Source organism: Microcaecilia unicolor, chromosome 1, assembly GCF_901765095.1.
Source record: "Microcaecilia unicolor chromosome 1, aMicUni1.1, whole genome shotgun sequence".
Classification (NCBI taxonomy): domain Eukaryota; kingdom Metazoa; phylum Chordata; class Amphibia; order Gymnophiona; family Siphonopidae; genus Microcaecilia; species Microcaecilia unicolor.
Window position 1 is genome coordinate 327802188 of NC_044031.1, and position 15080 is coordinate 327817267.

The 15080-nt window shown below is 43.6% G+C and overlaps 1 protein-coding gene across 1 annotated transcript in view; it reads left to right on the forward strand.

Annotated features, from left to right (window-relative positions):
• The window catches only part of LOC115473943 (serpin B10-like), a 68871-nt gene that overhangs the window by 37254 nt on the left and 16537 nt on the right, over positions 1 to 15080 (forward strand). The window contains exon 5 of the mRNA XM_030209157.1: positions 7176 to 7293. Coding sequence (XP_030065017.1) covers positions 7176 to 7293 — 118 coding nt within the window. The remainder of the gene's footprint in view (positions 1 to 7175; positions 7294 to 15080) is intronic.

Sequence of the window (15080 nt, forward strand, 5' to 3'; positions counted from 1 at the left end):
TCTCTCTCTCTCCCCAATCCTTCCTCTGTTGTTTTCCCTCTTTCTCTCTCTCTCCCCAATCCTTCCCTCTGTTGTTTTCCCTCTTTCTCTCTCTCCCCAATCCTTCCCTCTGTTGTTTTCCCTCTCTCTTTCTCCCCAATCCTTCCCTCTGTTGTTTTCCCTCTTTCTCTCTCTCCCCAATCCTTCCCTCTGTTGTTTTCCCTCTCTCTCTCTCCCCAATCCTTCCCTCTGTTGTTTTCCCTCTTTCTCTCTCTCCCCAATCCTGCCCTCTGTTGTTTTCCCTCTTTCTCTCTCTCTCCCCAATCCTTCCCTCTGTTGTTTTCCCTCTTTCTCTCTCTCACCAATCCTGCCCTCTGTTGTTTTCCCTCTTTCTCTCTCTCCCCAATCCTGCCCTCTGTTGTTTTCCCTCTTTCTCTCTCTCCCCAATCCTTCCCTCTGTTGGTTTCCCTCTTTCTCTCTCTCCCCAATCCTTCCTCTGTTGGGTTCCCTCTTTCTCTCTCTCTCCCCAATCCTTCCTCTGTTGTTTTCCCTCTTTCTCTCTCTCTCCCCAATCCTTCCCTCTGTTGTTTTCCCTCTTTCTCTCTCTCCCCAATCCTTCCCTCTGTTGTTTTCCCTCTCTCTTTCTCCCCAATCCTTCCCTCTGTTGTTTTCCCTCTTTCTCTCTCTCTCCAATCCTTCCCTCTGTTGTTTTCCCTCTCTCTCTCTCCCCAATCCTTCCCTCTGTTGTTTTCCCTCTTTCTCTCTCTCCCCAATCCTGCCCTCTGTTGTTTTCCCTCTTTCTCTCTCTCTCCCCAATCCTTCCCTCTGTTGTTTTCCCTCTTTCTCTCTCTCACCAATCCTGCCCTCTGTTGTTTTCCCTCTTTCTCTCTCTCCCCAATCCTGCCCTCTGTTGGTTTCCCTCTTTCTCTCTCTCCCCAATCCTTCCTTTGTTGGTTTCCCTCTTTCTCTCTCTCCCCAATCCTTCCCTCTGTTGTTTTCCCTCTTTCTCTCTCTCCCCAATCCTTCCCTCTGTTGTTTTCCCTCTTTCTCTCTCTCCCCAATCCTTCTCTCTGTTGGTTTCCCTCCCCCTGCCAAGTTTCCCGCGAACGGCGTGAAGTCGCGACGCACGCGGCACCAGCCCCTATTTCTGGCCGCTGCTGCTTCTCCTGTTGAGCAGCAGCGGCCACTACACAAAGAAAAAGAAGATTTTTTAATAAAACTTCAAACCTGGCTGAAACGCGGCACCCCGGCACTGTAGACAGCCATTAGGCATTGGCTGTTGCCCCGCAGCCGCTCCTCCTCTTGCCTCTACGTCACTGCCCCTGGAGGAAGACCCCGGAGGAGCGCAGTGACGTAGATGCAAGAGGAGGAGCGGCCAATGCCTAATGCCAATGGCTGTCTACAGTGCCGGGGTGCCGCGTTTCAGCCAGGTTTGAAGTTTTTAAAAAAATCTTTTTCTTTGTGTAGCGGCCGCTGCTGCTCAACAGGAGAAACAGCAGCGGCCGGAAATGGGGGCTGGCACTGCGTGTGGGACATGGACTCACGGGGCGGGGGGAGCAAAAATAAAAAGGTGCCGGTACGCCGTACCATTGCGTACCGGCACAAAAAAAGCACTGGTTGTGCCTCTCAGTGGAGCTGAACACCACTTTAATCTCTGACAGCAGGTCATTTCCCTCATCCCTGCTCATGTAGAACTTGAATGTCTTCTCTCCAGGCAAGAGATTAGAGGCTGCTTCTTGTGTTATTTTTAGAGCAGGCAGCAGCAGTCCACAAGTCAGTCTCCCCCCCCCCCCCCCCCCCCCACCGATATTCAAAACCATTTTACCGGCCAGGAATGTCTTCTGGCCAGTTAAATAGCACTTAACCACTTAAGCGCTAATATTCAGCACAAGATAGCCAGTCTCAGTCTCTGCTGAATATTTGCACTTAGCGCATAGCGACTAACCAGCTATATTGTGTGATATAACAGGCTAGCCATGAATATTCAGAGCTTCACTGGCTAAGTTTAGTAGCCAAAGCACACTGCCTAAATAGAAGTCCTATCTTCGGCTGGTGCTGAATATTAAATTGGCCGGTTAAGTTTAAGCAAGCCAAAAAACAAAACAAAACAAAAACTCCGGATATTCAATGCCATTCACTCAGTGGCGTACCAAGGGGGGGGGGGAGGCGGTGGGGGTGGTCTGCCCCAGGTGCACGCCGCTGGGGGGGTGCCGCACGCCTGTCGGCTCCGCTCGTTCTCTGCTCCCTCTGCCCCGGAACAGGTTACTTACTGTTCCGGGGCAGAGGGAGCAGGGAACGAGCGAAGCTGACAGGCGCGCGGCACCCCCCCATCAGGTAAAAATGCACCAGGGGTGTCCTTTCGCCGGGAGGGGGGGTGCATTGGCGATCTGCTCTGGGTGTCAGCCACCCTAGGAACGCCACTGCATTCACTGGCAACAGCTCGGCATTGAATATCTGGGCTCAGTGTCAATGATGGGACTTAGCCAGCCTACCTCTTGTGGGCTGAATATCGGCCAGACTGTCTATTTTGTCCCTGGCTAGAGCTCCATGCAGCTTGTGGCATTGGCTGTGAGTCTCTGTGAATGTCAGAGAGCTAAGGGGAGGTAATGGTCAGGATGGATAAGACTTGGACTGATTTAATTTCATTACTAATTTTATATTTATTCATGATTTCAGCAATTAGATTCAAAAAAGCAAAAAAGACTTGAGTCACAAAACAGGCAATAGAGTGATAGTTGGTAGATTTGTCAGGTCATGCCATGTCTGTGTAGGTGGAACCAACATTTCAGCCATCTTGCTGTGGCTTTCCTCAGTTCAAATTGCTGACATTTTTCCACTTACTCAGATGTGACACAACGCAGATAGCTGAAATAATCATGATTCAAGCCATGGAAGTCTAAGAGAAGAGGATGATTTATTTAGAAAGACAAGGAAAATAAACTAGCAAAAACTATTTCAACCAAAGAAACACCCCCGAAACCAAGTAGATTTAGAAAGGATTTATATATATAATCTTAAATATGACTGAAAACTCAATTAAATACGACTTTACTGTCAACCTTCCCTCTTTAGGGAAGAAGAGGGAGTAGACTTAGAACAGCCTCTTACTGACCTGAAATAAATGGATCCTAGAAAACATATTCCTGCTTGAAATGCTTAAGTAAACATTTCCTAGGGAACTTTAAAAAAACGTCATACCCAATGCGATAGCTCAAAGTCGCAATTGAATAAATTCTTTCCTAAGACTCCAGATCCTGGGAGATAAATCCAGATAAACAAACATCATGATCCATATAAAAGCATCTAGAGGCCGACCAAATTTCCATTTCAGATTTGGCACCAAAACAGACCCGAAATCTGGGTTTGAGCTTTGACTGAAAATGCCTGCGACGTGTTCCTGCTCAGGCCATTTCCAATTCCAAAATGACAGCCACAACTTCCCATGAGACTGCCCAGATGAATTCCAAAAAACTCTCCAAACTTGACTCCAAAGTTGGCTCTAAAAAGGGCTCCAAAGGGGGAAAACATGTGGGTTTCAACATGCCCAGGGCTTAATTTGTAGACAAAAGGGAAATGGAGGGGAAGATAGCGGGGAAAGGACCACGGGCTCCAGAGACAAGGACAATCTTGTGCTTAATAAGATTTATTGATCAAAGACTTGACACAGCGCTGTATTTCGGCTCAAAAGGCCTGCTTTAGGAGTTTTTTACATAAAAGGATCTCAAAATCTTCGGATGTGAAGCATTTCAAAATGAATCAATAGGGTGGTCTTGAAAAAGACCTTTGTAGTAGACAATGCAAGTCTTCAAATCTGATTAATATAATGTGTACTCCTGGGAAAATTCTGTGCAAAGAAAAATTCTGCTCAGATTATTGCAAGATTCTGTTTATTTTTGGTGATCATAACACAGTATAATCACTGTCTAAGTAATGAATAATTTAAAATGCAACAGAGAAAAAGGTCATATGCAAAGATGCTCAGATACAGTAAAAGTACATCATAAATCCTGGCCCCCTCCCTATCAGTCTTGAAACTCACCTTCAGCTCTCCCTTCTCTCCAGGCTTGACTCTTTCAAGGTTGTACTCAGTCCCCCAGTTTGCTTTTGCTTCCCTCCATCATTAGAGCCTCCAGCTTGCACTGTTGCCTCTATTGACTCAAGTCCCAAGCTCATTCTTGTCCTACAATCCCCAAGTTCAGCCTGAAGCTTATTCTCTTCATCCCCTCCTCATGCTTGATGCACCAGGTCTCTCTCTTACTTCAAGCCTCAACACCCCTCTTCCCTCAGCTCCTTTTCCCATTCTTTCCTCATAACCCTCTTTCTTCCTCAATCCCAGGTTCACATCCCGTCTCTTTGCACTACTCAAGCTCAGCCCCCCCCCCCTCTTTCTCTCCCATCCTAGCTCATACAGTACAGTGTAGCAGTCTGCCTTCCTATCTACACAGACCACAACTTCCTCTTCTAACCTCATGGGCTGATTTCGTACTCTATCAACAGCTTATTCCTAAGTGTTGCAAATTAAGAGCCTTATTTTAGAACAGGAGGCCTCTGTGAGGTCTCCAAAAATTCACGTATTTTAAGCCTATCCTGTAAAGTCCAACAGACAGTGTAAATGTAAAACCAAAAATACCAAAGCACAAAAATCTCCACATACAAAAACAAAAAAACAAAAAAGCAACTCCCTCCCCTCAAATCTTGTATGTTTCTCATAAAAGCTTTTGGACCATTATACGAAACGACATAAATGCTTACTAATATAAGCTTTAAATGAGCTCTATCATGTTGTGATCATAGATCTGTTATTCATATTGTGCCTAATAAAGTGCAAATTCTAATTAAAACTTTTTTCTTTCTTCATAAATTTCTATATCTATATATGCAGTTAATTTCTTCATACTTACAGAAGGGAATCCAGTAAAGGTCATCCAAAGTCAGGATGATGTCTGCTAAGTACAAATTCTATAAAGGACATCCTGGGTGGAACGGCCTTTAAAGAATACAAGCTTAGACAAAATTCTCATGCCTAACTTTAGGCACAAACATCTATGCCAGCCAAAGGCTGGTATAAATGCTAGCACTGAAATCCTAGCAGTTAGACACATTAATAATATTATATTATAACCCTGCACCTAACTTCCAGGCACACCCCTGATCCATCAATGTCCCTCTTGTGATCACACCTATTCTGGAGTTGAACACAATGGAAATTAGGCACATGAGGTTATAGAATAGGGCTCATTTCTGCATGTAACTACTAATTAGCGCCAATTAACAATTAAAGTTAATTGATTGATCCTTACTGCCAATTAAGAGCCAATTAACCTATTAAGTTACAGTCAGAAATCTGTGCCTACCTTTGGGCACCGTGTATATAAAGAATCCAGAGGACATTGCTTTTCAAAATCCACCTTCAAAAGAGATATGCAATATATATATGGAGTGGAGGAGTAGCCTAGTGGTTAGGGCGGTGGATTTTGGTCCTGGGGAACTGAGGAACTGAGTTCAATTCCCACTTCAGGCACAGGCAGCTCCTTGTGACTCTGGGCAAGTCACTTAACCCTCCATTGCCCCATGTAAGCCGCATTGAGCCTGCCATGAGTGGGAAAGCACGGGGTACAAATGTAACTAACTAAATAAATATTTAACCTGAAACTTTGGAGAGCCCTCTCAAAATACTCAATTAACACCTAACATAATATGTTTCAAGCCAACACTCTGTTTCAGAGATGGAACCTCATATCATATCTTAACAGAGCTTCAAAAGGAATATCCATTTGATAGTCTAAAAAAGTTTCCATTTATCAGTCTGTCATAATGCTCAGTTATCCTGCAATGAAAAACATGGTGTCAACTTGTTGTAAAGCTATTTCTAATCAGAACCCTCCAATCAGATCAACCTATCAGAGCACATCTCCCAACATTAAATCAATGTCATCCACTCAAAGTCTTCATTCAGTCCAGCTGGGTGAACCAACCCCAGAGAAAAAGTCCAGTAACGTTCTTGTAAATTCAAAGGATGGTCATAATCTCCTCCCAATACATTTATAGGTACTATATCAATTACTTGTTATCTAAGATCTACACTAATATGCCCTTTCTCCATCCAATCAGCCACCCATAGAATAGAACACACACCAGTCCTTAAAAGACTCTTATATTCATTGAGCCATAGGTATATTAGCCACTTAGTCCTGCCCACATATACCAAAGAGCACATGCATAGGATAATATAACAGATATGATGACTCACAAATACTGTTATGTTTCTCTCTGATGTATTAGTTATTCAAAGGAAAGGTCCACTGAAACCCTTCTTCTGTGGAGTGACACCAGATGCACCCACCTCACTTTTGATTTAAGGCTTAGGAGATCACTTCAATTTCAAAGAAAGAAGCGCTCCCACATTTCTCTCACACTGAAAGTAGAATGATCATGAAAACAAACTTGAGTAGACAAAATAGACCACAGTTTTCACAATACTGCAACTACATGATTAATCCCCAACATGAATGGATGAGCACACACCAGTCTAATCATGCCGGGAATTAATCATGTTCTATTGTAAAAAGTTTGATCTTGTTCCCCCTTAATGTTTGACCTTGACTTTGAATAACTTTGTTTTTCTTATTTTTAGGATACTACAACAAATCATTAACTATGTTCTATTTACAATGCACTGTTCATTGTGGAACCATCTCTTCACTTCTATTGAAGTCACGGAAAGGTTTCTTGCTGATGTGCATTCTCTTTCCAGTCCTCCATGGACTGAGTTCTGTAAATGATATGCTAAGCTCTATTCTATATGTGCTAAGCTCTATTCTATAAATAGTGTCCAAAGTTGGGTGTCATTTATAGAATATTGCTTACCACCAGGATCCACGCCAAATTGTGGGTGTGAGGATTTACACCAACTCAACCTTGGTGTAAATCCCTGTATCTAAATTAAGTATAGATCCCCTGAATTCTATAACACAGTGCACAAATCCTAGAAATATCCCTGACTCGCCCATGCTCCTTCCATGGCCACACCTCCTTTTTGGATCCACATGGAAAAGTTTACACACATATCTTTATAGAATAAGCAAATAAAGTGTGCGCACGATTTGGGTGTATGCCCTAGATACAGAATTAGGGGGCATATCATTACTGATAATGAAGAGAATTTTAAAATACCCTTTTCTCTTTTTATTTTAAAGGAATACTTAAAACTCATTCAGACATACTACCACGCAATGCCACAAGCTGTTAATTTTGCAACAGCGGCTGAAGATGCCAGAAAAGAAATTAATTGCTGGGTTGAAAATCAAACAGAGAGTAAGTGTAAAACAGCTATAAATTAATATTTCTTTCCACTTGAAAAGCATAATCAGTCTTTTTTCTATAATACTGCATGGAAAGGTCTATAAGATCAATATCTATTTCATATTAAAAAACTTTTCTTCACAAGAGCCTACATAATTTTGAACATAATTACAGTGAAAAGGGAAAAATTAATGCTACAAAGCATTGGACCTGATTAAAATTCCTTACTTGTATTAATGAATGTGGCTTGAAGAAATGCTGAGGAACATTGCTTCAGCAGGAAGAGAAGCAGAAGTAACAGTAGAAATCAAAGGCAGTGCTCCAGAACAAGGTGATGTGTGAAAGTTCATGTCTGAGGAGAGATGGAATGATAATACCGTAAGGTATCTGAAACTCAGCCTATTTGTCTGAAAGTAATGTGGAACCCTTGAGTCCTGAGTCAACGTGGATGATAGATGGTTTCTGTACTAGGCAAACAAGAATTGAAATCTGACCCTGGAACTTTTTCTTCTGTTTTGCTATTGAGAAATCATATTTAACTTGATTAAGGCTAGCACTGTCCGCACGCAAAGCCTGATATGAGTGTACATGCCTTATTAGGCAGCTTGACCCTTGGTTGTAATAGAGAAACGGTACCACTAGCGGTCAGAGGTGCCATTTTGAACTGCTTCTTATGTGCAGTATAGGTCTTCTCTGTACAATGAGTGCATAAGCAGATGCTGGTCACACCTCTACCAGTTACTGCTTTGCTTTTCAGCTTCCATGCATTAATTTTTGCAACTATTTCACAATAACTGCAAAACCTTACCATACCGTAAATTATTGGAGTCTGACAGGGGGATGCACTAAAGTCCTCATTAGAGCCGTTCTGTACCTAATTCCATAGTGAATCGGTAGGGAACGGCTATGCACGAAGGAAAGGGAATGCAAATGAGCTGCTCGTTGCAGCTCACTTGCATTCTCTAACCCTTCATAAAACCGTCAGATAATCGGCCGGTAGAGCATGTGCAGAGCAGCCAAGCATTATGCTGGCTGCTCTGCGCATGCCAAGGACGTCAGAAAAAACAAACAAACAAACACGTCCTTTATGGACGTCCTTTATTGACGGCCTTGCCCCCCCCCCGCACGAGGTCCTTTATTGACAGCCTTGCCCCCCCCAGCCGAGGTCGCCACTGCTCCCCGCTCCCCCCTGCATTGAAATCATAACCCCCAGCCCTCCTCCCTTTCTCCTCCCTTCCTTGAAATGACAGCTCCCGCCATCCTCCGCCCTGTGGCCCCGCCCCCACTGCCCCCCCTGAGGTCGTCGCCGCCGCTCCTCCCCTCCACCGGGCCCCCCTCCGTCTGATACCGGGCCCTCACAGCGCCTCTCACCTCTGTGTGAAGGCGCTGCACTGGCAAGAACAGCTGATCGCCTCTTCGGACTTCCCCTCCTTTCCTCCTGGGCCCGCCCTTGTCTGATGTAAGTAACCTACGTAGGTTCTTGCTGGTGCAGCGCCTTCACACAGAGGTGAGAGGCACTGTAAGGGCTCGGTATCAGATGGAGGGGGGCCCGGTGGAGGGGAGGAGCGGCGGCGACGACCTCAGGGGGGGTGGCGGGGGCGGGGCACGGGGGCGGAGGATGGCGGGAGCTGTCATTTCAAAGAAAGGAGGAGAAAGGGGCCGGGGCTACCTAAAGTTATAATTCCAATGCAGGGGGGAGCGGGGAGCAGTGGCGATCTCGGGCGGGGGGGGGGGGAGCTAGGCCATCAATAAAGGACGCTCCTGACAAGTGTTTTTGCCCCTCCGATTTTTTTTTTTACATTTCAGTTTTCGAGGCCTGCGCAGCCCCAACGAGAGGTACAGACCTCTCATTAGCTTTCCCGGAGCTTTCCAGCGTTAGGAAAACCTTAGTGCATCTCATTTCAATAGGGTTTCTACACAATTTGCTCATCTGCATTCCATTTTCATTCGCTGCTACCGTCGTCGGAAATTGGGCTTTAGTGCATGCCAGGGTAATCTACTTGTTCGTTAAAGGCTCATTAAATGCTCATTAAAGGCTTGTTTAGTTTAGTGCATCTTGCCCTGAGTGTCAGGTTTTCAAGGCAGAAACTAGGTTCGTGAGCCCTTGGGCCACCGCCTTGGAGCAGCAGTGGCAGGCTAAACCACCCCACACCAGAGACAAGGCAGAACTCAGGAACAGCTAGACTTCACCTACACTTGACCGCCGTTCCTCAGGAGTTGAGCCCCTGGTGCAAGTGGCCGGCAGGACTTACCGGATAGGGCAGGAACTGAATACCAACTAGGCTGAACAGGGACTGAGGGTCAGAGGGGAAAAGAATATACATGGGCAGCAAGGCAGGAAACTGGGTTAGGACTCACAGACAGACAATACTACACGAGACAGGAAATGGACAAACTAGAGGAGAAAAACTGAAAGCTGCAAAGCAGCCACTGAAAAACACAGACAGACAAGAGTCAGGACTGAAAGCTGCAGAGCAGCCACTAAGAGAGAGACACAGACAAACAGAAACTAAACCAGGAATACATACCAGAAACAAGACTAGGGAAATAAGCAGTAACCTAAGCTAAACTACACACAGACTAACTAGAACTGGACAAGAAACTCAAACAAGAAACCAGACTAGGCAGAAGTGTAACAAAGCACCAACAAACCAGGGACCTTAGACGATGCAAAGGCAAACACAGAAGTTTCCAGGTGATTAATAAAGTCCATCAGCTGCTGAAGCTCACTGCAGGAATCACAAGGCAGCTACGAGTGCTGTTCAGGCACAAACAAGAAAAGCAAGTCTGACAGCCTGGAAGATCCAGACCAGACTGGGCTAAAGTCTGGAACGGGTAACAGTCCATAGCAGCCACCGGTTCTGGCCACCAGAGGGCGAGGTGAGCACAGACAAGGAAATGGTCACAAACGTGACACTGAGACCAGCTTCAGTTAATTGCTTCTTTGATAATTTCCCTTCTAATTTCTCTTTTCTATCAACCTGTCTACCTGCCTCTCTCAGCCTCTTATCTTGCCAAAGACTTTGCCATCCTTTGCCGCTATTTCCCGGTGTTTTTGTAGTAACTATTTGTGCAGTCTCAGCTCTAAAACAAAGGGACTTTCTTCCCTGTTTCAGCTCCCTAATTGTACTTAGTTCTATCCTCAGCCTCAATACAGCACGCGTCACATTAGAACGCGTAAGCTTCAGCACACAGCGTTCTAACTCACATGCTAAAAAAGGACAATTTATAATCCTGATGCAGTAAAGTAATGGAATGCAAATTACCTCAGAGTTATGAAGTGTACACTTTCAGAAAAAACACATACATCATTGCAGTAAGAGTAAGGTATCTCCTTATCTGACAGGGCACAAATGGGGACAGGCCCATGCACTGACAGGAGGGGGGACATTAAAAGAAAAGCCTGTCAGAGTCTGTGATCCCTAAGGCACAACATTTCCCTGATGGCCCGGTGGGTCTCGTCACCCTGACATCCCTGACTTTATTCCCTACAACCCCATAAATATTTTTCCTGGTATGTCAAGTGGATTCCTCAAACATACCTGACTCCCTTTAACTCCCCTTCCCTCTAAAAATATTTTTTGGTGGTCCAAGGGGTCCCCTTAGATGCCTCCCCCTCCCTCTGCCAAAATATATTTCCTGGTTTTAAGTGGGTTCCTGATCCCTTGAGCACTCTTGACCCCCAGACCCCCTCACCCACCTCTAAACGAATTCTTATTTGGTAAACTGATCAATAGCAGCGCATCAGTCAACCAGGTATCTTAGGTCATCTGAGGTAAAGTGCCGTGCATCACCTCACATAACCCTTTTGCTCCCAGATGCATCTTTTGACAGCCTAAGCTGGTCTAAAGATTCAGCAGTAGAATAAAAATAAAAAATCGATATCAGATTTATTGCATTTTTTTTTACTCAGAAGCAGTTTCTTATTAAGCGATTTGCGTGCATTTTACATGCCTCTGCACAACCCTTTTGAAGAGTACATTTATGCTGATTTTCCATGCTAGTATTTCTTAGTGTATCTGGAGTAATGCTAGCACAGGAAAATCAAGAACAAACCTCTGCACTAAAACACAGTGCATTACTCAACCACTTTCTATCCCAGTTTGCAACCGTAAGATTCATCTATAGGTTGGATAATCCCCTGCAAAGAGCTACCTATCTTGAACCTAACTTCTTGTTATCCCTCTCCCAAAAATCAGATTTGTTTCACATGATTTTTGACTGGTCAAATATGCTGACTCAAATCCTGTAATCTAGTGGATTCAAGATAGTTTGCAGCTCCTTGATTTAGAAGAAATTCAATTAATTTCTGCATAACTAGCATGCCTCTAACTTGCTATCTTTTTCTAAAGGATGTATCTTCAGGTGAGGATACATGTTTTTTTTTGTTTTGTTTTGTTCATTTGGTTTTGTGTTTTTTTTTTAGAAAATTTTGCAAGCAAGACTTTGCAAATATGCACTGTGGTGGTTTTGTTCCTCTGGGTTAAATTTAAGAATGAGGCAACAAACAGTACTTTTTTACAGTTACGCTTGCATAATGTCTGTTTTGTGATTCTTTTTTTCAACAGCTACAGGAAATTAAAGCTTTGGGAATAACATGTACCGTTTCAGCGTTATGCAAGTAAACTGATTTTCAAGGTCTGCGCAGCCTTTTAACTCTAATTTTGCATGCCCCTCAAATGTGGTCCTGACTTTAGAAAAAATATCTATATTGAGGAATTCCATCAGTCTTTTGTTCCTTCTTAAAACATCTTGAAATAAATAGTATACATTTGCCATAAAGTGGATTCCTCACACATACAGGGCTGGTTTAGAGCAGGGGAGATAGCAGCATGCTTGAAATAGAAGACATTACACAGAAACTAAGAGGTAATGACACTTTAAGAAAGAGGATTCTGAAAAACATATCCTAAAACCAACCAGGAGAAAGGACTGATCACAGAGGAATGGAATCCTAATTAGAGGATAAAGGTGGGGCTCATTAAAGAGTTACTTGACAAAAGAAGGCTGTTGGGAAGGCAGCAGCTGGAGACATCAATGTGTGAGAGGGCTAGGGCTGCCAGGGAAGGCAGCAGTCTGAGCGGAGGGGACTTGCCTAAGCTGAGGGCTATCGCCTAGCAAGGGATAAGCAGACTGAGCAAGTCTGCTGCTGAACTGAGCTGCCTAGACAGGATTCTATTTATTTATTTATTTGTTACATTTATATCCCACATTTTCCCACCTGTTTATAGGCTCAATGTGGCTTACATAGTACCGGAGAGGTGCTACAGACTCCGGTGTAAACAAATACAAAGTAATGCTGTGGTAAGATAAAGTTCATGTGGCCCAGCCACACTAGGGAATTATACAACGGAAGAGTTGTGTTATGTCCATTGCATTCTTTAGTTTTGTTGTGTTGCAGAGATCAGGTATTTATGTTGGATCGGTAGGGTATGCCTTAGGATTGCAATATAGGGCTTAAGTCATCCTATGCATGAGATGTTTTTGTAATATCTGGAGGGAGAGGAAAAGGCACTGAAGAAAGTGCATTAAGGAGCCCTTTTATGAAGTGGCGGTAGTCCAATGCGGGCTTACTGCTTGCTAAAAGGAAAGTACTGCTGGGCTACCACAGCAGCCTTGAGGTAGTTCCCTCCCCCAGCGTGCACCATTTCTAGCACTGCAAAAATATTTCAATTTTTTTTTGCGTCAGTGTGTACCTGGTGGTAATCAGGCAGTGTCGCGTGCTGCCCAGTTACTTCCAGGTTAGCGTGGGAGCCCTTACCTCCACCTCAATGGGTGACGTTAAATGCTCTCCCCTAAAATGACTGCATGGCAAGTGCTTCACTTGCCGCACAGTCATTTCTTGAACCCCCCCCCCCTACAAAGACCTGCCTTTTACCTGCTGCGGTAAAAGGGGGCCTCAGCACATGTCAAAAACACGTACTGACACCAGTGCAGGCCCCCTTTTACCGTAGTATTGTAAAAGGACCCCTAACTTATGAGAATACTTGCAGAAATGAGCCGACACTTTGTGGAATTATTTTCATACTTGCTCATAAATATTCAACCTGAAGTTTGTAGCATCTTAACTACAACCCATTCATTTCATTGGCCAAATTGTATGATTTTCAATGCATAAATTTGCTATATTCAAATTGCTAATGAGCTGATTTGCATGAGACTTCAGCTTACCAGTGATTTTGCGTAATTTTTGTGATTGCCTTGGCACATATGCAAAAACTGCAAATACCATTTGCAAACATGATTACACACACTATTTGTTGCTTGCGAGCTCATTTGTGGATTTGCAAAGCCACTCACCACCTAGGGGCATATTTACTAAAATATGCTAAGCAGTTAGCACGGTATTTAGTACATGCTAACTATTAGCGCTGGCCTGCACCAATAATTACAATGTGCTAAAAACTACCTGAGTACTAAAATTCCTAGGCTAACCTCTTAGTGTGCGATGAGTGAGGGACTGCGCATGGACTGACTGCGCACTGTAGTTAGCGCACAGTAATTAGCACCATCACTTGTGCAGCTACAACAGAGCGTGGGTATACTTAATATCTCCTTAACATGAAGCATTAAATGCAGCCACCCTAATTGCAAATGAACCTAATGCACAGTAAGGAACCTTTCTGTGTGGTAACTGCAGGGAATACGCTGGGCACTCAGCCATTGTAGAACTGCACATTAACTTTTGTTCTTTAATCAAATTAAAGGCATGTACTTACCACTGTTTAGTAAACAGACCTCTAAGTCCATAAGTTTCTGAATGAGAAAATATAGGAATTACTTCCCTTTAAAAGTTTGGCTCTGCAGCTGTTTCTGGCACTCTGACAATACACCAGAACAGGCCATAAGTAGTGACATATAATAAAAGGTACAGTTCCTAATTGACAATTAACTGTAACTATTACTGTAGCGATTGCTGGCTGAATAAACATCTTTTATTAGACTATAAAGAGAACAAAGAGAAATAAAACAGCAATATCCCACATGATCATACAAACTTAGGGGGTTGTTTACTAAAGCTTAGCTCAAGTTATCTGCAGCAGTCCCATAGGAATAAAATGGGCCCTGCAGCAGATAACTTGAGCTACACTTTAGTAAACAACCCCCTTAGTTCCCCTACTCCCTTGGCAGTATCAGTGACCACTGTAGGAAGAAGATACTGAGGGACAGGGTGTGGAGCAAAAAATACTTTTGTTTCATATTATGGGCTTTGTAGCAATGCATGGGATGTGTGCTAGTGTTGAGTGATTGCATGAAATATACTTACGTAATTTAAGTGTGGGTACTTCCCAGTTTTGATTATTTATCCAAACACTTTGGGTCAAATGCAGCTACAGTAGCTGGTGTTTTTGTTTGTTTGTTTTTAATTGTCTACAAAGCTGGTCATAGTGTTTAATAAAACATGTAATACATTCACTATCAGTTTCTGGATAGTGAAATAGTCAACAGCAATGAATACATATAGATCGCTGCCTGCCGGGATATATATGTAATATATATACAGTGGTTTGACACAGTTGATATTGGTCTTTTGTCCTCAAAGCTAAAAGGAAAAGGGATTAGTAGAGCAGTGTGGAACTGGTTTGCTTGTTTTTTGAAGGGTTGTCAGATGCAAGTTATTAGTAAGGGAGAAGTATCTACAATGAAGCCAGCCACTAAGGGAGTGCCACAAGTGCCTTACTGTATAACATCTAAATGGCTTTGTTGGGTAGAGGTTTTAGGAATTTGCAGGTAGAGTACAGGACCAATCCTGATGATATACACTTTTTTCTTCCACTTCGAGGAGGTTTGACGGGATT